General features: G+C 41.7%; 1 protein-coding gene across 1 annotated transcript; it reads right to left on the reverse strand.

Annotated features, from left to right (window-relative positions):
* Window positions 1–47: 47 nt before the first annotated feature.
* marchf5 (membrane-associated ring finger (C3HC4) 5) lies at window positions 48–23,584 on the reverse strand. Its single transcript, XM_085368906.1, has 6 exons — window positions 23,161–23,584; window positions 11,854–12,056; window positions 4,065–4,195; window positions 3,801–3,984; window positions 3,153–3,319; window positions 48–1,744 (listed from the first exon to the last, which is right to left on the reverse strand). The coding sequence occupies exons 1-6, from the start codon at window positions 23,202–23,204 to the stop codon at window positions 1,628–1,630; spliced, it is 846 nt and encodes a 281-aa protein (XP_085225032.1). The 5' UTR covers window positions 23,205–23,584; the 3' UTR covers window positions 48–1,627.
* Window positions 23,585–23,724: the final 140 nt, after the last annotated feature.

The raw sequence follows: 23,724 nt of genomic DNA on the forward strand, positions 1-23,724 counted from the left end.
GTCTGTCCCACTTTTCCAGTCTCAACACGTGCACGTCAACATTTGGAAAATACATTTATTTACAGAGCTCATACTGTAGAAGTCTAACGTTAGAAGCATCGTGTGCACAACAGTTCAGCCTCTCGGCAGAGAGGAGATCTGATGGGAAAGGTTTAGTCTGCAGATCTCAGAACACCTGTACAGAAGTTGACATGTGCAGGTTAAATATTCCAGGTGGTTGGTTATACAGTGTGTTAAACAGGCTCTCTCACTCAGATTCTCATCTCAGCAATAACTTGTTAATTCAAAGCCACGTTATTTACACATGAACAAAGGAGTTTGATACATTAGGCTTCACGTCTTATAAACCAAACTGTTTTGGTCGGTTCACTCAAATCAGAGCTCTATATTCATCCGTCCTAATATCTCAACATTTCAATACATTTGCCAGAAATTGTGGATAAACTTGAACATCTCCCTATATTTTTTCCACCGTTTCAAACCAATAAAATCCTACTTGAAGACTAAAAATCAAAGTGTCTGTACACCACTTGGGCAGGACAATACGGCTCGGTATTTGAGTGAACTGACCCTTTAATTTCCATTCAGAAGTGCTGGCTGCTGCAGTGAGTCATCTTTAGTTACCAGTGTCCGAGGTCATTCAGAGAGAAGTACCTGAGTCTGACCTGAGCTGGTCCAAGCTCAGGCAACTGAAGTCCCATCATGGCAGGCCGAGGGGGTGGAGGGTATGAACTGCCTCTAAAATCTGGAGGCAACGGCTTTAACTCAAGTGTCCGTCTCCTGTAAGCACTGCACTGAATGTTGAGTCAGGCACCCCAAGGTTTTCTAATATATGTATTATCCACACATCACGGCACAGTGCTCACCTGCACTGTGACGGGTGACAAGGCTTCAAGACACATCACATGACAGCGTTTTGAAAAGTAGAGATGAGGAATACTGGACGAAGCACGTGAACAAAGTAAACAGCTGTGTATCAGCTTCTGATCTGCGCTCGGCGTGTTCGCCGTTAGATAATCAGCTGCAGTGGCACAATGACGTGGCGAGGCTAGTTTTCTGTTCTGCGTCAGGATTCACATCATTTTACTGTTTGCTCACGAGTACATTCCTTATGCTCAACATTAGTCTTCTTTGAACATAAGCCACTATCATCAGCCAATGGGGTGCTGCGAAATAAACAATATAAAACAATTTGCATTTTTATAAAACGAATTACACATGCCCCACGTTTTAATTGTTTAAAATATAGTAGGTTTACAATAGTTAACGTGATTGCTGAAGCTCATCCACCCTGCAGTCGTACTCAGGAAACAGGTGTGTGTGTGTGTAGGTGTGTGTGTGTAGGTGTGTGTGACTGTAACTGCACATCAACTGCTAACATGCTCCAGTCCGCACGTCTCCATCTTCACTTTAAGCCAGCGTCACAAAATGTCAGTGAAGAGTCACACCGGGGCGGTGAGAGGGGCGAGGTGTGGGGAGGAGGAAGAGGTGGTAATGAGGATGACACGATCAAAAGTCTGTTTCACCAGCACTTCCTGCTCACTGAGCTTTCATCCCTCCCACCCACCCCCTCAAGCGGAGGCGTGTAGTTCCTCCATCCATCTGTCCTCCCTTCTGACGGCCTCCTTTAGGCCTCTTCCTGCTCGGGGAAGTTGAGGATCTTGCGGTGAGCTTGCCTCAGGTACTGCTGCTGTTTGAAGTACACCTTAAACGCCCCCTTGATGGCCACAAAGGCGATACCTCCCTGTAGGTGGAGGAAAGCAAAATGGTGTTGAAAGTGGACTTAAAGACAGATTCAGCTCAACACATCAAAGCTCTCCCCCCACAGCGGACTCTAGGAGGATTTACTTTAATTTCACACCGACTATCACACACACGACTGCATCTCATAAACAAACATGCAGATGATTCCTGTCTGTTTCCTGCTCAGCTGTGACCAGGAATGCTAGAGCACTTACAGATATTTTGGTTAAAAAGGATCATTCAAGAGTAAAGGTGGAGGTTTCTGGAGAGTGAAGCCTTCCAACCCAAACAGGAAACTGGCTCATTTATGGCAGTCTGTCTGAACAAAGGTGTGTGGATGTCTGAACGGCCAACCTGAATGAATATTACAGTGTATCTAAATAATATTCAAGCCGGGGCTGTTCTTCCAGTATGTGCCTTTGAGCGCAAACAAAAAATGAATCCATTCAATCAGCAAATGTGATGACTCATTAATCGTCACAGGAAGCCTGAAAATCTTCCTTCACTTTGTTTTATATTAGTTGTGATCTTATGGCTGGACTGCTAGGGGCACTTTCACAATTTCTCGAGTACACGGTTAATAACAGACTAAAAAGCAATAAAAATGAATGCTTATAGTGATCGTTTACTCTAAATAAACAGTATTTACTGTTGAAAATTTAAAAGCTAAGACTGAATTTAAACTACAAAAATCTATTTAGAAGAAGAAAAGTGGAAACAATTTTTTGAATCCTGACCTCAATACTAACCATCCAAACCCGCCGAGCTGAGGGCCTTTAGATTAGGCAGGAGTGTCCAAGCTGTCAGTGGTTGTGATTGTGTAAAACTAAACAAACATGGGCTAACTTACTAACTCAAGTGTGTCGGAAAAGTAAACAGAGGCGTCCACACTGGCACTTTGACTAATACAGCATGTGATAAATACTGATGTGAAGTTTCAGTCGTCGCCACTCTGGCTCAACACAAAAGGAACGAAGCACCATCTTGTGGGAATATTCATTAATTGCGCTTTAAAAGTTAATTATTTACAGTGGTGTGTTTTTCTTTTTTGTCTCACAGTGATCGATCACGCCGAGAACAAATAAAGGTTTGACTGATGATGCAGCTCATCTGTTCGCTCTCCTTCCTGCAGGTTTGCTAGGTGAGGACAGAGTGTTCAGCAGTATCAGTGCAGCCCAGATCGCATGAGCCGCTCTGGTTACCTTTCTGTCCTCCCATTTAAGGTTTCTCTTATGTCTAAATGGCTCATACGATGCACAATTAGGCCAAATTAGAGGAGGTCGTTTACTCAATAGTAGGGCTAAAACAAGGGGGTGGATATACTAGTTGTTTGTACTCTGCTCATCGAATCCCCTGCAGAACTATTGCTACCGTCAGGTGAGTCATACGGCGAGTCTGGTTGGACCCACCAGGATGGTCCTCTGCAGGTTCGAGTTGACGCTGCTGAACATGAGCTTCCCCACGATGGTGGCAATGGTGGGGAAGACCAGGGCGCCGCACAGGATCCGTGTGGCTGACACATGGTCTGCCAAGGGGCTGGCCTCTGCGGGGATCCGAGGAACTGGACAGCCGATCCCTGCACACACACAAGTATTAGTTTTATTCCTGCGTAAACCTGAGGGCGCAGCTGCTGACACAGTTGAGTTTCAGAGGCTGAGGATTGATTTATTTATCCGTTTTGTGGCTGTGATGAAGTGAACACCGACCAGCTGCAGTGAGGATTTCTGTGATGGATGAGGAGACGGTGTTTGAGGTGTTAGTAACTCTCCATATTATTTGTTTTTGTCTGAAACTTTTCTGCTATCATCAGGTTATGATAATCAAGTTTCTGACTCAGCTCCTTACATGGTTTTATATTATTGTCCTTGAAAAGACATCCTGTCTGTCCAGCAGTGATGGCTGTTCTTTAGCAGCAGCAGACATTAGAGCATCATCGTTTCATACTGACAGTTACACCTGAGTAAGGTTAGACTCACACAGTGCAGCATACACGTAACAAACACAATATAAACACAGATACACATTCTCAGGATCAAACGTAAGGAGTGTGTCCTGACCGGGGAAGATGCTGTTGAGGATCTGCAGTTTGTTAGAGTACTTCCTCCACAGGCGCAGGACGTAGTCTTCCCAGCGGATCATCTTGCCGAGGATCAGCATGACAGGAATGGTGGGCAGCCCGATGAGAAGGAACAGAGGATCAGCCCGCTCCATAACATCCAGGCCCTCCTTATGGCCGACGACCTGGAGGAGGCACAGGAGATGGTCAGAGTGGCAAACAGCTGCACACAAGTATATACTAGATTTATCTAGTATATCTTTACCTGCATGACAGTGACTGCTCCATATGTGACAGCGGTCCAGTAGATGGAGCCCACCATGATGCCAGCTGCAGCAAAGGGGCCAGCCTTGGAGATGAGGCGGTCAGCCAGGTCCAGCACATAAACCACAGGACCTGATGGAGGCATCACCAGACTTAAGTCACAACTAAGAGAAATATATTTACCTATAACACGTAAAACTGTTGGCTAACATAAATATAACTGTTATCCGTAGTTTTAGAGAGCTACTTCAACCATTACTGCGTACTTCTGACTGAGAATCTGAACTTCAGGGATTATTATCCACTGATCTGATAATCCTCCTAATGTAATGATCATTTTGTGCATCAAAGGTCAGGAAAATGTCCCTCATTATTTTCCCTGACAGCTCAAGTTGTCAAAATATCCTCATTTCCAACCAATTAGATGCATCTCTCTCCCCTCTACAGAAACAGGGTTACTGGGTGTGCTATGCTTGGAGGCACATTACGACAGTGCAGTGACATCAAAAGCAAACTTTCTTCCTCAGACTTTTCCTAAGTTTAAAGCAGGCTGTGTAAGGTGCACGCCTTGTTTTGCAGGTTTATTGACACTTAAGGAGGAGCTTCAAGGGCAGGGCCCACTGAGATTAAAAAGAACTGGGATGCCTCTCGACCAGCATGTAATAAGAAATTAATCTGAAGTTCAAACTTGCCTTTGGAGTAGTGACATCCCTGTCTGACACCAGGAGCAGGACCTTAAAAAAACATCTCTGCTGCATTCCCGTCTCTTGCATTCTGGGCCCACTCGAGGGAAATCATGAAATATTTACAGGAAGGCAACCTGATTTCCTCACCCAGACAGAGCCATCCACATCCTATTAATAACTAGCCCAGGAGTCAGTGGGAGGGGAGCGGGGAGGCTGCCAGAGGGACTGAGCGCAAGACAGTGCTGGGCCTCTGTGTGCGTGCTGCTTTGGCACTTGGTAAACTGCAAAATTAGATCCACAGAGCACAGCAGTTTGGGCTTCCAGGCTCTGAAAAACCTACACTCTCAAACACCTTACTATAATATCAGTGTTACACATGCACGGTTCTCATTTCCAGCAGACGGTGACTGAAATCCTACTTCAGACAGAGATACCACTGCATCTCTTCTCTAGTTTAGAAATGAAGCAGTCAAGTTGTTTCAGAAACAGTGCTGAGTCACTGCTCATTATGAAAGCAGGACTTTGTTCAAGAACACCTTTCCTCAGGCCATGTCAGCAGCTCACTGATAAATATATTGCACAGCAAGTAAAAAGAGCCTGATTGACCTTATAGCAGAGGTGGGACCAAGTCATTGTTTTGCAAGTCTCAAGTAAGTCTCAAGTCTTTATCCTCAAGTCTCAAGTCAAGTCTCAAGTAATGTCAGGCAAGTCAGAGTCGAGTCTCAAGTCACTGGTGTAAAAGTCCGAGTCAAGTCACAAGTCTGAAACTTTGAATTTCAAGTCCTTTCGAGTCTTTAAAAAAAAACAACGAAAAAATAATGTTGCAGTTATGCTAAATGTAAATGTTAGACCATGTAATTTTTTAATCTGTGTTTTTCTCAACACATGACAAAATAGTGAACTTAGAAAATATACACAAATTGTGAAATTGCACCTCTTTAAAATGCAGCTCAATTAAACCTAGCTCCAAGAATAATTTTCACCGACAGTTCTGAGATAAGCTGCATGTTATTCTTGGATGCGGTTGTAGGACCGGCTTTGAAATCGCATGACAAAAATATCATACATATTAAAAAAAAACTGAATCACCAACGTAGCCTGGACAACATTTGCTAGTTAGATGAAGTCAGTTATCTCATCTTAGCATATTTATATGCATATTTATAATCATACGGTTCTTGGAGTGAGTGCATACACTCATGAAGTTTAGTAACTTCAGGTCACTGCAACAAGTCCAGGTACAGTTTACCGACGGATGGGTGCAGGACCTTGAAATGCACCGTGTAGAAAGTAAAGACCATCGTACGTATCATAAGTTTACCAGTCTCACAAATCGTCGTCATAAATACACATTCGTTAACCGTTTATTAATAGGACCTTTGAGCTCAACGGTAATTAATTAGTAGTGGAAATAATTTCTGGTACCCATCACAGAAATGTAGCAGTGACAACAATATTGTATGCTGTAATCGTACTGGGCAATTAGTGATACAAAAAACCTGTTTTATCCTGTGAATAAAAGTATATGTTTTTGTCAATGTACCATAATAACAGAAGCGAAACGCAATATTGTGTCAGGACAATTCACTATTTATGCACAATAAACAAAGGAGCATAGCGCGACAATTTCTGTTCAGCGCCAGACTTGCTTGTAACCTATATCACCAATTATGTTATGAAAATGACGTATTAACTACTAAAAAACACTGACCTTCGTGTAAATGCTTGGAGCAGACTAACCTGTGAGCTGGAGGGTTCTGGGACGTTATATTTGATCTTTGAATGGCTGCAATCCAGGCCATCCGTCGCGTCTTTGTTACTTCGGAAACATGGCTCGAACAATTTCTCTTCAACGACGTAATCCGATAACAACCGATCTCTTTACCCGTTGGCTTCCCGTGGCTGTCATGCGACCGGCTATTGCAGTTAATAATACAACGGCTTCTTGACATTTTTGTGTTTCTTTTTATCGCTGTGTGACTGATTTCAATTGAAAGCCTGCGTGCGCTAGTACCGCTTGCCACGAGTTCCCAGAATCCTTTGCGGTTCTACCCGTGAATGACGTCACATTTTCAATCTCTATATAATATGCATGTTAAATTTTATATTTGGGGTAAAATATCAAGTCTTTTCAAGTAAACCGGTTCAAGTCCAATTCAAGTCCCAAGTCATTGGTGTAAAAGTCCAAGTCAAGTCACAAGTCTTAGAACATTTTTTCAAGTCAAGTCTAAAGTCATAAAATTAATGACTCGAGTCTGACTCGAGTCCACACCTCTGCCTTATAGCACAGAAAGCTGCCATCACTTAGAGTTAAGGACAGCTGGGGCGGTGGGTTACAGGCCGTTACTGGGAAAAGGATTACTGCCAGGGCCCAGTCAGGCACAAGGACAGATTTCAAACAAACACCTGAGCAGATACATTTTTGAAGGAAGGGAAAGTGGTGACACATCTCTAACTACAACCTTAACAACATGAGCTTAGAGTAAAAGGACTCGGCTTCCTGAAATAACTCCAGGGGTGCCGTGAGGAGTTTTACAGTTTCTGGACTGGCTTCATTAAATTGTTTGTGCAGCCTGGCCACTATGAGGCTGGTGCCCGTAAGTACCTGCCACACGCGGCATACAATCCATCCACTGTTAGCAGTGCACGTATTTCTACAGCTGAGTGCATTCACTGTGCTGGTCTGTGCTAAATGTCTTTACTGCAGCGCTGCAGTCCACTTGTTGAGGAAAGAGCTCAAAGTGAGCGAGGTGCATTTATCACTTCTAAAGAGTATCTGAGTCTGAGACAGTTTTTAATGCAGCAGCTGTCTCTTATCTGCCAGCAGCCATTTGATGCTTTCAGGCCTCCTGTTACTGCACCCGTGTTTGCCTTTGGGACTGACCTCACAATGCTCGAGAGCATTAATATGCCATATTTTGATGACAGCACTGGGATCTCTTCCGCTTTCTCCGTGCCTAAGCATTACGCCATCCCGGGCAAAGGGGACTAGACTGCCCTTAATGGCTGCTGGTAGCAGATTCCATAATTAAGATTATTAAAAAAGGAGGGAGGGAGAGGAAAGTTAGGAGGGGGCCCCGTGCAACTGCAATACCTCGGTAGTGGGCACGCACATTGGCACGCTGTTCCAGCTCACTTGTTTACTCTCTGGGCTGAGTGTCAGAAAAGGAGCAGCAAGGACACGCCGTCCTCAGGAGTTATATAGCGAGCCAAATTAGCATGATGGGCTAGCTTTGGCTCTGCAGCAGCTGCTGGTGGGAGTGCAGCCAGAACAGCATATAGCTGCCCTGCTCTTTGAAGGCTGAAAAATGACTCTGCCCCCCCCCTCCGGGGCTGTAAGCAAGTGAAAAACAATCAAGACCTGAGTTAAGAGAAAAAAATGATGTGTATCTCAGAATCCACCCACTCATTTGCTCCAAGAGCAGGCAGGGGTCCCCGCGCAGAGAGCAATACTGTGACCAAACCCTATCCAGCCTCTAGAAATGAGCTGGCCTCAGTGACCGGTCAGTGCTCCCCATCTCTACCCGTCCACAGATTTAACTCCATCCGCCCAGACTGAATGCTGTTATTGCTGGGCTGGAAAACTGATAGTATTCATTGGGTTCATTAAAACCAGAGCAAACACCGCAAAAAAGGAGTGCATCTAAGCTTTAACAGTTTTTGTGCATTAGGTGACCAAAGATACTGGGTCTCTGTACTAGACATGGCGTTGTATAATAAAGAGAACGAGGCTAGAATAAAAATTATGTGAGAGGAACACTGCAGCAATGATGCAGCAAAACCAAAAGCGCTGTACTCCTCCGCCTTGCTTCGAAGTGGACTAATGCCCAGCGTATCCTGCAGCCAGCGTCTCAAGTCCTCAGTCAGAACAAAGAAAAATCTCATGGAAATTCAAACCCTGACAAAGCAGTTGTGTCAGTAAAAACCCTGCGTAACAAATCCAAATGCTTTGCAAATTCAGTCTGACGTCACGCGGTGCCACGAATGCAAATCCGTGAATCGCCACTTAATGTTTGCATGTGCTGCCCTGCTGGAAAGGACAACACGGAGGTACATCCTCTCCTCATCACCTAGAAACGCTGTGATTTCATGAATCCATCAGCAGCTCTGCTCATCTCCTCTGTCGCTGTGGGCCTTTGATGAGCTGCTCTGTTTGCTCTTTCCGTGACCCAATTTCACTCCCACCCCTCTCATCCAGACACATCCAACATCCCCGCACACCACCTCCGTCTGACCCTCACTAAAGGGATTTGGGGGTCGGTGGGTGGGTGGGGGTGAGGTAAACTCAACAAACACTGTGCACATAACCAACCACTACTCTACTATCCATTTCCTATTCAAACACTTTCAGCATTTAAAAAAATGCAAAAGTGAAAAAACAAAACCCCTAAAAACACATTTGCCTGCTGCTATAGTACATTGCAGGAAAAAAACGTCTTATGACACACACACACACACACACACACACACACACACACACAAGCTGTGGTGGACAGTGTGCTAACTGCAGCCTATTAATTCACTTCCAACTCTCAACCAGAAATTGGAATAAGTGGCAAAACAAAGTTTAGGCTACTTCGTCTGCAGAAATCTTCCCAAAACATCCTGAGGCTAAAACTCCACCACACATCCTCACAGTCTGTCATCTAAACTGAAGGGAAACCAAAGAAAGTTACATCAAAGGCAACACCAACCTCAGCAAATGAAGAGTGATGGTGGCACGCTGTTTCTGTGTCATTCTCCGAGGGCAACGTCACCCAGCAGATCAGAAACGAGGAAGCTCTTTCAAAATAAACCGCTGGCCTATCCATCACCATGCTCTAAACCACTTCAGTATTTGAACACATGACTAAAAAAAACAAACTGTGGAGTGGGCATCAGGAGACTGAGGGTAAACATTTAGCCACAAGTCACTTCTATGACTGACTTTTTTATAAAGAGCTGTCCAAAAATAACAAGCCGCAAAGCCATCATAATAATACGGCAGTGTGAGAAACACTGATGCAGTCAGTCTAAAGTGTAAATTCCACTGGCGCACTGTACAACAGAGGCTCAATTCATAAAGTGCCTCAAAGCCAGAACATGTGAGACACTAACATTAGATAACAAACATACTTATATATACAAAATTTCAATAAACAGCAAATTCAGATCAAACAGATCCATTAGGACAATTCTGATTTCACAAACAGAACGAGCAGGGCCTGTTACAGCCAACAATCCTAAAGATTGTTTAAAGAGAACTGAAACACTATGAGAAGTTGACTTTATAACTTACTGTATGGATATTTTGTTTCACTTTAACTCAGCTGCTACACATGCTGCACATGGACAAGACGTTACCACGTCAGAGCCCCAGTGAAAGCTAAACTATGATATCCATTTCTATCTGTATTCTTTTTATGCTTTGGGGCAGGGGTCTCAAACCTGTGGCGATTTCCTCCTCTGTCTAATGTGGCTCCCCATAAATCTAGTAACAGGAAAATGAACAATTTCCAACTGAACCTCAACAGCAGTGGCCAAGAAGCTGCAAAAAGGATTGAGAATTTAACTGGTTTAACAATGGTTTTGCAAAGATGCCATTCTTGGCCATTCTTTCCCCGTTCACATATTTTACAAAAATAAATATTCCTGAGGGAAGGGGATCAAACTTGTTTGTTATCCACTGATTATTTTGTCACAATTTCTACCAATTTCACAACCAACCTTGGTAGAAATTGCCCCATATTGGCTGCATGCTTTTGTTGTCTGCAGAAATGTTTCAAATTTGTGAATAAATAAAACTTGGTCCATAAAACTTTGCGCTACTGAATGTTTTTGGGTTTTTTTTTACTTCCAAGTACTGATTAACTGTGCTTCTAGGAATTGAGTCAATACAAATACAAAAGGGCTGTAGACACATTCACATATACCCAGCAACCACATTCCAATAATGAGCTCGTAGATAGAGGTCAGACAAACACTTGAGGTTGGAGAAGCATGCACAGAAGCTCAGCTTAAAGCACCAAAGTGAGTGACAGCACAGCATTGGTCACTATAAATATACATGAACCTGTTTACCAGTTGGGCCCAACCTGTTGCAGGCTAACACTATGTTTGCTTCTGTCTCAAATTTCAACGTCTCACTCTCTATGAAATGGCAATGGGCCAGGGGCTGATGGGTAACCAAGTGACAAGTATACAACTTCAAATATGCCCAAGTCTTCACATCCAGCAGCAAAACATCTAACAGATAAAACCAACTTTCCTGTGATGCAACTGCAGTGTGTTCTGTGAGAGTCATTCACTGTCTTAGAAAGTTATGAAGAGATCTGAGAAAGTGAGCTGTGAGCAGCTTGTGTCCAAATAAGCACAGCTCTGCGTGCTGTATCTTCACTGGTTGAGTCATAGCTTTTGAGAACAATCGAAGCCCTCGCCACTCTGACGTGTCGAGCTAATTGAGGCAGCCGCTGCTGGTCAGTCAGCGAGCACGCCCCTGTTCGTTGTCACAATGAAATGAAACATTTACCCAGATCGCCACAGAACTCATGCTGGATCTCGAGTAAATAAACTGAGGCAAGACAAACTCAACAGTTCCCAAAGTTTGGATACAGTTGCAGGCAGTGACTCAAACAGGAGTTTATTTACATGGAAATTTTCTCTGTAATTCTGCTTTGATGTTGACAACTGCCAGAAAGGCTGTATGAGAGCTCAGCAATACACTATATTAAATTTAGATTTGTGAACAAGAAATTTATCTCAGCTTCTCAGCATGGCGTGGGGCTATAAGTTAACGATCCTTATATTTTAACCATGCTGTACATCACACACTACTCTATAGGATCTAAAGCCTTTCAATTTTAAATGATCCTGAATATACCTGATCCTCATTTTGAAAATCTATGCCACAGACATAAATCACACATAGCTTCAAAGACTGGAGTACTGCAATCACTCAAAGTTTTGCAGTAGACCTTGAAAAACATAGCTGAAGGAATAATTATCCTCTTAATTTCCTCAAGCACAGAATCCTCTCAGCCCAACAAGACAACAAAAGCTAGTGACATTTCGAGGCCATCTCATCACGCTTCCACAAGGTTTTATTTTCAGAGAAATGCAACCCACCCAGTTTGGGAAAGACAATGAGGTATTCTGCATTGCACTGTGGGCAGGCTACGCGTGCTGTGCTGTTGCCTCGCTGTTTCTCGTCCACCCAGCGTTGCAGGCAGGTCTGGTGAACCCACTTGGTGGAGCCGCGGCAGCGACACGGGCGAACCCACTCTGCCGTGCGGTCATCTTCGTCCGTGGCAAAGCACACCCAGCAGCTCCTAAAACAAACACACATGCCCAAATTCAGGATGAGACACTGAAACAAACATGGCTGCAAAAAATAAATAAAAATACTAGCAGCCACCAGCTGTACCCCTCAGTCTCCTAGTAGACACACTTATGCCATTAATTTCAAAATCGTACGTCACCTTGTTCTGAAGTTATCGCATTCACAAGATTTTCAGAAAACTTACTCTGACCTTGAGGTGAAGGTCACTGAGGTTTGAACTCGTGTGAGATTTTTAGTAGATACACCTATGGTATCAATTTGAATCTCCTACATCACCTCATTCTCTGCGCCCCATCAGCCTTGTACAGCTGAAGGGTAAAAGAAAGACATGGTTGTAAATAGAGCTGCAAATATTGATTATTTTAGTAATCGAGTAATCTTATAATCTAATAATTCAGTGTCCAATCTAACAACCCTCAGGTCAGTGGCTCAGAGTTTAATGGCTAATGGTTTGGGGGTTTTTTGGCTTGTGAAAAAAACGTTGGTGTTTTTATATTTTTAAATATTAATGCAATTTAATGAATATAATGTTTTATAATATTTCATTTTTAATCTGAAAAATGTTACAAAAGTCTTGAAATTAATATAGTCTAGTACACCCTGTGCCCCCCTTTAGACTCACCCCTGTTTGCTGCAGGTATCTCATGTAAAATAGGATGGCTGCTGTCAGCCTTCATTAAGCTGTATCATTTAAACATGCTATCAGACCAAGTTATCAGTTCATCTGCATATTTTAATACAGCTTCTGGAGACTTGGTGCAGATTTTTCTCTGTGTAAAACAAATGGCAGATGATGGAGCAGCTACAAAGTGCTTTGATGAAGGACTCCTGCTAGCTCTTTACCAGTAATCAGAAATCAGCCGATCAATACATAAACCCTATAGGCAAACAAGCTGCAATGCTGACTGAATCAAGCATATCTGACAAGAAGTGTTCAATGGACACACAGCAGCTCAAACAAACAGGCCCTTCACCCTGCCATTAGAATACAAGACAATTTCCAAAGGATTGCATTTCAGATCACATCAGTGTCAGCTCCCTTTTCTAACAAGCATTGGTAAAAGAAGCAACCTATGCTCCACATATACCGATTCTCTACTTCCGTTGATCCTAGCCATAGCTACACATTTCTGACTTTGACGCCAGTATTATTCACAATGCTACTCATACACTGAATCAACAGGTCAGTGTTCATTTTGACAGCTGATTTTATTTGAATTCTTTTTAGTTTTACTCAAACTATAGTATTATTATCCTAAATCTAAAGTGATTCAGTTGACTAAAATATAAAGTGTGAAAGCTTGTTGTGTTTTTACTGGTGAGAGTGAATCCACACAGTTTACAAAGCATCTTATTTTCCTTGACTTCAAATGTGAAATGTGGGTATATCTCCACTCTTCTCTTCCTCCCCAAGCTTGTCTTGTTGTTGTTGTGAGAAAAAAAAAGTAATTGATGAAAACTATGACAACGTAATTCAAGCCAAACCACATTTTATACCGTGACATCTTCCTTCTCTGTTCCCTTACATACAGAGATGGGAGTAAACCTTCTCTTTACCTCTTAGGAAGGTTCTGCCGGTCTTTTACAACCTTACCCTCCTCCACTGCAAAGCAACGCAACATGTGCAAGACAATTTGATATCGAACTTCCCTGACCTTAACAAAGCACATCACCTAGTGTGACATATTGCATTTCCATAATTAATCAGCAACGTGCGACTGGCTGGATGGGTCACCACCAGGGTGTCTCACTGCATATAGCTCAGTTTGAGAATCCGCAGAACCTTACTTCAGCTGCCATCAACTCATGAAAACCTTCACAGGTTAGATCTGAATAATTGATGTAAGTAAATCAACAGCATGTCTAGAGTCTCGACTCCGCCAAGCTCAAGGGAGTTCTACTGGTTCTCCGGTTGCAACAGTATACTGGTTTTCAAGTATTAACATGATATGAAACTTGATGGCTATCATACCATGAACATTTGCCTATGAACAGTATCTTGCTGTGCGCATCTCCTTTCCTCATTGACAACCTGTCAAACAACTTGCGCCACACATGCACATCCGGAGGAGAAATGTCAGCAAGAAACAAGGCTGATGCCACCGATCTGCGCTGTCCGCCTGAAAAGAACCTAAAAGCAGAGTGCAATTACTTTAGATATCCCAAAATAATCAGCTCTCGTGGATTTGTTTATCGGAGAGAGGGGGGGTCCTTCCAAATTATTCCTCTGTGTAATACTGTGATACTGTCTGGGGTACATATCATATCATCAAAATATACCGATTATGGTTTTCTAATCATCCATCCATCCACTTCCGCTTATCCTTTTCAGGGTCGCAGGAGGCCTGAGTCTATTCCAGCTGTCTTAGGGCGAGAGGCAGGGTACATCCAGGACAGGTTGCCAGTCTGTCGCAGAGCTAACAGATAGACAAAGACTTCTATTTGGCAGTTTGCAGAAATGAATGAAAACCACTTAAAATGTGGTTTTAAAAACTGGAAAATGTTTAGGTTTTTTTTAAACTAGCCTGTTGCCAGGCGATCCACTGGTTTGGTAGCTGACTGCTGCCTGTGACCCATTTGTGTGTGAGATTTATGATCTCATTTTCATAATTACTCTGAACCTTGAACAGCTGGCATTTCACTGGATGAATGAAAAAATGATTAGTCTACACACACCTCCCATAAATCTCTGGCATACAAAACACTGATTAAGAACGCCCCCTTCCCACCCATAGTTTGTGATGATCTAATTTTGGTATCATTCACATTATGAATTATTTGTGCTCAGAATTCTAGCAGATTACTTTCCAAAGGTCAACCCAACAGTAAGACACCTAACCAAAGCACACTGCAAAAGAAGGTGCCTGTGTCTGACCTGATAAGCTGTAGCTGCAGTTTACTCTTCCATTTCCTGTTTTTAAACCACAGGTATAACAGGAACAGGGAAAACCTGTTTACTCTCACAAGGAAGTAAAAAATGTTTCTTACACCAGGAATTTTAGAAACACCCCCCCCCCCCCACCTCAGCTCCATTTGTTGAATCCCTTCATGGCATGCAGAAGTACTATTTTTTTTAAAAAAAGAACGTCATTGCATGCATTGCAGGGATGAAGCATGGAAACAATTGTGACTTTCCTTAACTTTAGTCAAGAGAGGGGGAAAGTAAAACTGGTTAGCTTAGAGCGACATTTTCCTTGTTGACCACCACTAGCAACACTCAGCATATCCCTATGTAACACCATAATGGATGCCAAATCTGTGGACTCCCACCACCATACTGAGAGCTAGATGTGCTCCATTACTGGGGCCACAGCAGAGTATGGGGGGGGGGGGGGGGGGTCCTCTGTCAAAGACAGCATGACCAACATTTGAATTATTTGCTCAGGTAGCTACCTCCAATGAATTATTTGTCAATACCCTCCTGGTGTTGAATAAAATATGACAACGCAGGAGAGGACAGTCCAGGTCGAGGTGATCAGATGACATGTCAGTGAGAATGTGTGGTGTGATGGAAACATCACCCCCCATTCAAGATCATATCTACAGTCTTTACTGCGGTTCACCCTATAGCTGACCCCTCCCTATGTATGTGTACTGGCATCACACTACTCAATTTAATTCAAATAGGGTTCTCGCATTGATCTGCAATGCAAAACTGAAAAAAACAAATATAAAAAATGCATCATAGGAATTTATGTGCGACACCACGGGATCTTCAAAGACACTGCAGACTGAAAATGAGGCTGCCGTTTAAAAAAAAAAAAAAAAGCGATGATGAGACGCCGAGTAGAACGGTGGACAGACGTCTCCACAGAAACAAGACAGCGGAGAACAAAACCCATCTCTACCTTAGATTCACTGGCTCTTGTTCCTGTAACCCAGCCCCAGAGCATGACAGAACCTATTACAACAGCAGTGAAACACTATCTTCTGTGCGAAACCTTAATCTCTGGCTTGCCGTCGCCTCAGCCCTGTTTAACAGAACAGTCAGCCAGATAAGCCAAAATGACGACTGCATACTGAGAAATCCTGTGCAGTCTGATATATTAAAAAAAACAAAACAAAAAAACAAAAAAAAAACAAAACAGGCTTGTATATCAGAATGCAACAATTTTCTAAATATGTTAACCCGATATGCAATGAAAAGATCAATTTTAAATGTTGAAACGATGATGTAAAATCTGCAGATTGACATGCTGAATTATTGCTAATAAAGTTGCTGAAGGACTTTCAAGAACATAGAGACTCGATGATGGCGACGTGCCTGAAATCCACTGAAGGAAGGTGACCTCCTGTATCACCAAGTTATTTACATGTTAAACAGGCAAACTCATGTGGGTCTCTGCTGTTTTTACAATAAAGCTTTAATCCACCTAATGCACAGAGACTGCTTTGAAACTTCAAGGGCAGGCAAGCAGCAATGCATATTATCATTTTTATTTCGGCAGTTATTTTGAAAACCCTTCAAGCTCGCGGGATCAAAAGAATGTGCAGCACAGAGGCACTGTGGACACTGTCACGCGTTTCACCTCAGCTGTGGATTTTATTCTGATAATAGAAGAAAGCTCCAAGATGACACAGACATGGCCATGATGTGATTGACACTGAGATATTAAGGCCACTCTTAATATTAGTATTAAGTGTGACTTTCTCATCGTCTCACAAGCCAGGCTCCTGTCCTCAAGAAGAGCATAAGCCACCCCACAAAGGCTCCTTTAACTCAGCAATGATCATGTGGCTGTGGGAAATCACAATGTTGTCTTGTCCAAGCTGGTCAAATAACAGCTCAAAGTGTTAGTATTGCATTAAACTTTGTGTGTCAGTATCAAGTTAACCCTCTGGGGTCAATAGACGAGCCAGTATGTCCAAATCACATACCCAATTTAAAATTCCATAGCAACAAGATGCACGCCAAGTCTCCATTTCAACTTGTGTTGAAAGTGCAGACTTCAAACTACATGCTAGTTTTTAAATTCTGTATGTATAAAATGCTTTTTTCTGAATACTATCGCAACGGTAAATACGGCATTTTGTAAGGACAGCGAGTTCTTGCGAGAAAAACAAAACAAAAACACACATGACGCCTCTTTTCCATTTGTGGAAAAATTTACAATGTCAACCAATCAAAAAAATAATAAGGTGACACGTGACATTTGGTTGTTTAGGAAGAGTGATGGCAGTGAGAGAGCGAGTGAGAGAGTGAGGGATTTGGATAGCGATTTTTAAGACGAGAGAGATTTGTGACGTTTGGTGTGTTTGGAATATTGCTTGTGTGTTTTGTTGTCTTGTGTATTCAGTGTATTGCGGTTGTTTGAGTGTCAAAACAATGAGGGCACTACTTTCCAGCCAAAAAGCCACCAAAGGCAGATCGCAATGTAAACGCTGTTTCCAGGAGAAAAAACACGAGGTGTGTTGTCAGGTCTTCAGGTTTTAGGCCTTTCATGTGCTCTTAAATTTATCTTTTAAATTTATATTTGCATTCCAAGTTATGAAAACGATATGTTAAACATGTTTGTGGTTGAGTTCTTTGCGATTTTAGACCAACTGTGTTAATGCAGTATACCAAAACGAAAAAAACATAAGGGTAACTTCACACATGTAAGGTTGTGCTGAAAAGAATAATATCAAACAAGGCCGCGTAAATACTTTTAAAGGTGAAATATAAATGTACTATCAAAAGTAGTGAAAAACAGCCAATTAAACCCTGGACGCCAGAGGGTTAAACAAGTCATTAGCTGGAATAATGACTCTAAAAGTCTCCATGGTTTTAGAGTGATGGGTCTTTAATAAACAAGTCTGATAACATAACACAGTGTCCTCCTTTCAATATTGTGCAACTGAATGTAGCAACTTCAGCTTCTAAAAATACCAATACCAATCAACACTTCAATGACAGTCTCTGGAAAAACATTTCAATCATTACAGATATTTTATTAGTCTGGGGCTTATTTATATTAATGTCCAGTGTGTAAGAGTCTGACCTGAAACACAGCAGAATCTCAAATTTAAGCAAAGTTCACTTCAATGAAATATCAAACAAAGAAACTATTACAAACTGAGGGCACTACCTAAGAAAAAAATGCATGTGCTTTTAGTATCGCCACAAAGCACTGTGATCTGTGGTGTACGACAAAGCAAAAGGACTTCATGCTTTAAATAGCCTTTGAGTGGCTTAAAGTTAACACACACAAAAAAAAAAAAAAGCCAAGTGGTGAATTACTCCACTTTATTAATAAAAACCTTTTGCAGTGACGTGCCACAGATTCAATGTTTAAATGTAATTTTTGATGGTACATAAAAAGCTATGAAGGCTCAAACAGCACTGAGAAAGCATTGCTTTGGGGCAAACAACATATACAGGATATTCTCGTTAGTTTGTGATAGAGCTGGGCGATAGAACGATAACGATATGTATTGCGAAATAAATTTTTCTCGATAGAAAAATTAAACTATTGCGATAGACCTCGCCGCTCTTGTCCTCTTTAAAAAAAAAAAAAAAAAAAAAAAAAAAAAAAGAACAGCCAATCCAAATTAAGTAGTGCAAAGCCGAACCAATCACAGCCGCAGTGTCACGTCACGTAACTTGTTACGTACAGCACAAGTGCCATGCCGCACATGTGTATTTGTTTTGGGAAGCAGCCAGCTGCCGTGCCGCCCGGGTAATGGAGGAAATGAGTGTGCCGACTAGAGAAAAATCAACCGAGCGTGACCGAAGGTTACCGAAGAGAAAACAGATGATGGTTCCAATGCTGGAGAGATTGTCGAACGGGAGAGCCATAGAAGTTCTGTAGTGTGAAGGTATTTCGGCTATTTCAAGTCTGACAAAAACAGAGTAGCGTTCACTGTAAATTGTGCTGAAAGCAAGTCTGGAAATACAATAAACCGGTGCATGCTCAATCTCTGACTGGAAGCGCTAATTCGTCATTCGGCTTTTGTCAGACTAAAGTAACTGTTAAAACTGTTTGAAAAGCTCAGCTATACAACAAGGAGAGATTGAGAATTTCCTTTTAGTTCTCAGTTTATTTGATATTGACAAAAGTTAGTCAATTCTGTCTGTTCTTCTGTAAAACAAACTAATATTTATTTCTAGAATTAATATTTTGTTTCTAAGTGGAACTGACAGTTTAGTACCGGTAGTCTGTTTTGTTTGTTCTATTTTGAAACTTAAACGCTTTAGCGGCTGCCTTTTGTGTAGTTTGCAATATTTGCCTTTATTTATCTGAAAAAGTCTCATGTTCCTTAAGTACATCTACCCTGTTGAACTTATTATGGGAAATAAATATTTAAATCAAAACAAGCTGCTGATTATTTCACATTTTACTTGTGAGCAACGGCACATTTAAATCTTACAAATATAGTTATTTGGCTTATATCGTGATATATATCGTTATCGCCTGAAATGAAAAAAACATATCGTGATATGAAAAAAAATCTCATATCGCCCAGCTCTAGTTTGTGATTTAAATAACTCTGCCTGTTATCTAAACCAGCTATCTTAAAATGTGGCATGAGCTTCCACTGGCATTAATGCTGGCTAATACAGCTTATTTATGCAAACTGTGGGTTACCAAGGAAAGACATGCTGACCAGCCACTGATTTGTTTCTTGGAACATGTCATTAATCTACTCCATGCAAACAAAATAACAAAGTCTCTGCAGTTGTTTTCCATTAAAAGGAAAAAAAAATCAAATCATCACTCAACCGTTTGAAAAGGTCGAAAAAGAGCCTGCAGAAGCTGACAATGTTCCATATTAAAACTGCAAAATCATGACTGTAAGGTCAGTTGTTCTTAGCGCACGCACAGCACATATTTATCGACCCATTCACGCAGAGATCAATGGGGTCAGCAAGAAAAGAATAAAACATGTAGGTTCTGTATAAATAAATAAATGTGGATTAAAATGTGCTTCCTACTTCCATTTGTGAAACACTGCATTGCAGAGGCAGCTGGCTGTTTGTGGCAGGTCCAGATAAGAGCCTCTGGAGCCTCATGTTTGTCAGTGATAGAGGCTGGGTACACAACTGTCTAGGAGTAAGCAGACATGACATACATCTTCCTGCCTTTGGCTACTCAAACATTGCACGGGTTATTGCCTCTGCTACGCACCAGCAGCACACAGCTAAAGCACGTTTCACAATGATCATGGGCCCTTCCTTTCTTTCTGCCACTGTACTATGTTCCTGGGAAATGATTTCAAAGTCCAATGTTCAATATTGACTCAATATTGCTGCGTTACTTGTGTGCCAAGTCTTTTACAGACTTGCATGACTTGGCCTTTTTCACAGACATTTTGTAACCCTAACAAAACACTCCTACAAATCTCTGACTTGGATTACTTTGTATTTCAAAACATATCACAAAGCAAGTGCTGTTGTTGACCGATCTTTCTGGGCAGATGAGATCCCAACTCTGAAAAGGTGATTTAACTGATGGCCGCGAGACGCCAACTACCCACTCAGGTTTGTTCAGCTGATTAAATTTTTACTAGAATTGTTGAATTGAGTACAGTACGAATAAAGGCCACCAAGTCAGTAAACTAAAATAGAGTTTTCCCTATTGTACATATGCAGGGGTTTTTAACTAAAAACTTGGTGATGTAAGAAATCACTGCAAATGAGAAAGTTTATCTGGCAGCAGGAGCCAAACCTACACGACATCACATCAACCCACGGCCACCAACACAATGCTCCAAACACATGCAAAATTTATACTTCTTTTGTGTCTCATTAAATGTCTCTTAGGCTACGTTCACACTGCAGGTGAAAACGCATCAAATCCGACTTTTTTGACCCTATGCGATCCATATCCGATCATCAGCACAAATCCGATATTTTCAAATCCGACCTGGGTCACTTTTGTATGTGGTACTGAATTCGATACATAGCTGGTGTTTTAGAAAGCGACTGCTGTTTGAATGGTCATGTCGCATGAAATCCGTCTTTTACGTCACTGACACAAGACAGACGCCAATTATCAGCGCCCAAGAAGACATCGTGAACGCTTCCTGGCCATCCAGTGTAGATGTCAGTGAAACTGTTGGGAAGACAATGTTGGAGAAACGTGAACATTTTATTTGTACTGTATAATCTGCAGATTCTGACAGAAATCTGCAACTATCCTTTGAAGCACTACTCCGCTCTAAAACAGCAATAACGATAATTATTAGGCCATATGTAAATACCAAAATAACTTTATAACTTAAAGCAAAATTGGGAAACGTAAAGTCCGAAACAAGTCTTTATATTAAGGGCCATCAGTCAATACTGTTTGCTCTGGGTCTAAACAGAGTGTGACGTCTTCTTTTGCGCATGCGGGCCGCTTTGAGGGTTCACACTAGAGCGTGTTTGCTGTTACATTTTATTTGTAGTGTGAACAAGCAGACAAAAAAAATAAATAAAAAAATCGGATTTGATCAAAAAATCGGAACTGAGCATTAAGACCTGCAGTGTGAAGGTAGTCTTACAGTATATAAACCTGTTAGGCGAGTTAAGCTTTAACCTCATTACTTAAACTACAATATGGTAGGTATTTGCAAAGCAAAAGTATAGCTGCTTTGACAGGGAAATTGTTTAACTTCTGTTTTAAGAATTGCATCATGAATTACACTTTGCCACGTAAAGTTATCTTTTCTCTTAATCCTTTATAAGCAATGACTAAAAGCAATTCGAAATGCTGAAAGTAAGATAAAAAAAAAAAAAACAAAGTTGAACACAAGCTGATTAATTCTTTCCTGAAAAGGAATTAACTTGTCGTTGCAGGAGTTTGGCAGATCACAAATATTGAAAATGCCTTCAAGGTGAGGATCTGAAGGCAAACTATAGGGAAGCTGTGTCTATACTAGAGAATAAAAGTACCTTTGATAAAGTGTAGACCTCATACAGCTTCAAGTGAACTAAAAGCTTTCTATTCTGTGGCTTTACACTCCATAATGCCACTGAAGTTCGGCCTGTTGATAAACTTCGACTCTGTCATGATGAAAGTGAAAGGAGACCCTTTTTGACCAGAATGCTGCCTGACAGAATCCATGGTTGAACTTCTTCTTTCTGTTGTGAAATATCCCAGCTATGACATGGCGATAAAGCATTGATGAAAATATGTTTAAGCAGACTTGCTTTGCTGCTGGCTACAGAAACAGCTTCTCATCAGTGCCCCCAGGGTGGCTGTGGCTACAATGTAGCTTACCATCACCAGTGTGTGAATGTGTGTGTGAATGGGTGGATGACTGGATATGTAAAGCGCTTTGGGGTCCTTAGGGACTAGTAAAGCGCTATATAAATACAGGCCATTTACCGTTTACCATTTATATCTGCTTCCAATTACGTTTGCGTCTGTTGACGCTGATTGTACAACATAAAATGATTCCCCATGATGTAAGTGTTTTGTATTCTTTTCTTTTATATGAGTGTATATAGTATATGAACTTGTGGAGTTCTGATCTTGCTCCTCAGTTACATTCACGTGTTCTCCTTTTGTTCTACTTGACCGCAAACATTTTAGAGCACCCTGTATCTGATTTTCGCTTTTGTACAAGTACGTAAAAACAAACTTTGTTCAGATATCTTACTAAAGAAAAGATTCTCCTCGAAATTAATCAACGTTTCAGCTGCCACAGAAATTACATTCAGTGTCTGATGTAACACAGATAAGCAGGTTTGTTCTGAACTATGAACGTGACATTTTCAGGTATTTTACTGGACGCGGGGTCCTGCCTAAGGGTCAATAGTTAATAAGCCAAATATTTGGACATTTCTCCATGGCCTTATGAATTGTATCCAGTTTGAGAACACAAAAGAACTGGCCATAGAAAGTTAGAGTGATTACTTAACACAATATCCACCAATTCATTGGCAGAGCTAGGAGTCCAGGACTTCCTTTGTAAACTAAAAATACCCTGGCCAGGCAAACTTAATGATATCCAGAGCTGAGTTGAAAGTTCGTGTCCTGTTAAAAAATGATAGTGTCTCACTTAAAGCCTAAATTGGGGGACGGTATTCTAACAATACCATCCCACAATTTTTCTTGACGACTGTTTTGTTTTGAAGTTTAGCTATGTGGCTGCCATTAGCATGCTAGCCCCAAACTTGAACTCACCTGTCCAAATTCTGCTGCATGCCAACTGCGTTCTGTTCCGCCATTGTCGTAGAGGCCAAAAAGGTTCAGATGCTGTCTTCTTGGAGGAAATTAATTGCGTTACAGGTAAAACATTCGAAATTTAGTACTCGTTAATTTGTTGCAGCTAAAGTCGACGTAGAAAAACCCCCACAAAAAAACAAAAAACACCTGCTAGCAAGTTAGCTGTTGAACTAATGCTAACAAGCTACATAGGCCTTCGTCGAGATGCGGTGCAACACCCGCAAACGAACCGGTATTTTTTTTAATCAAAAAGATATTCCTCCTCCGCCGCCGCAGTCTACGTAACACTTATATGCGTTCGATAGGCTATTTCGGGCAAAATTCTTCTTTACATCTGCCACGGCCTCGTTTGGCGTGACCGTTTGACTCCATTGACAGGCTGTCTCTGAGGTAACGCAAAGACACCACGTCGGTGCGCATCTACGTAATCAAAACAAAGCAAGCGCCGCAAAGGCGAGCATGGGAAATGTAGTTTCACAATGTCCCTCTCTCTCTCGCCTCTCGCTTTCTTTATCTCTTCGC

This window comes from Diplotaxodon limnothrissa, linkage group LG13 (genome assembly GCF_057381915.1).
Source record: "Diplotaxodon limnothrissa isolate DT_005_m linkage group LG13, D_limnothrissa_male_GT1.1, whole genome shotgun sequence".
In the NCBI taxonomy this organism is placed as follows: Eukaryota; Metazoa; Chordata; class Actinopteri; order Cichliformes; family Cichlidae; genus Diplotaxodon; species Diplotaxodon limnothrissa.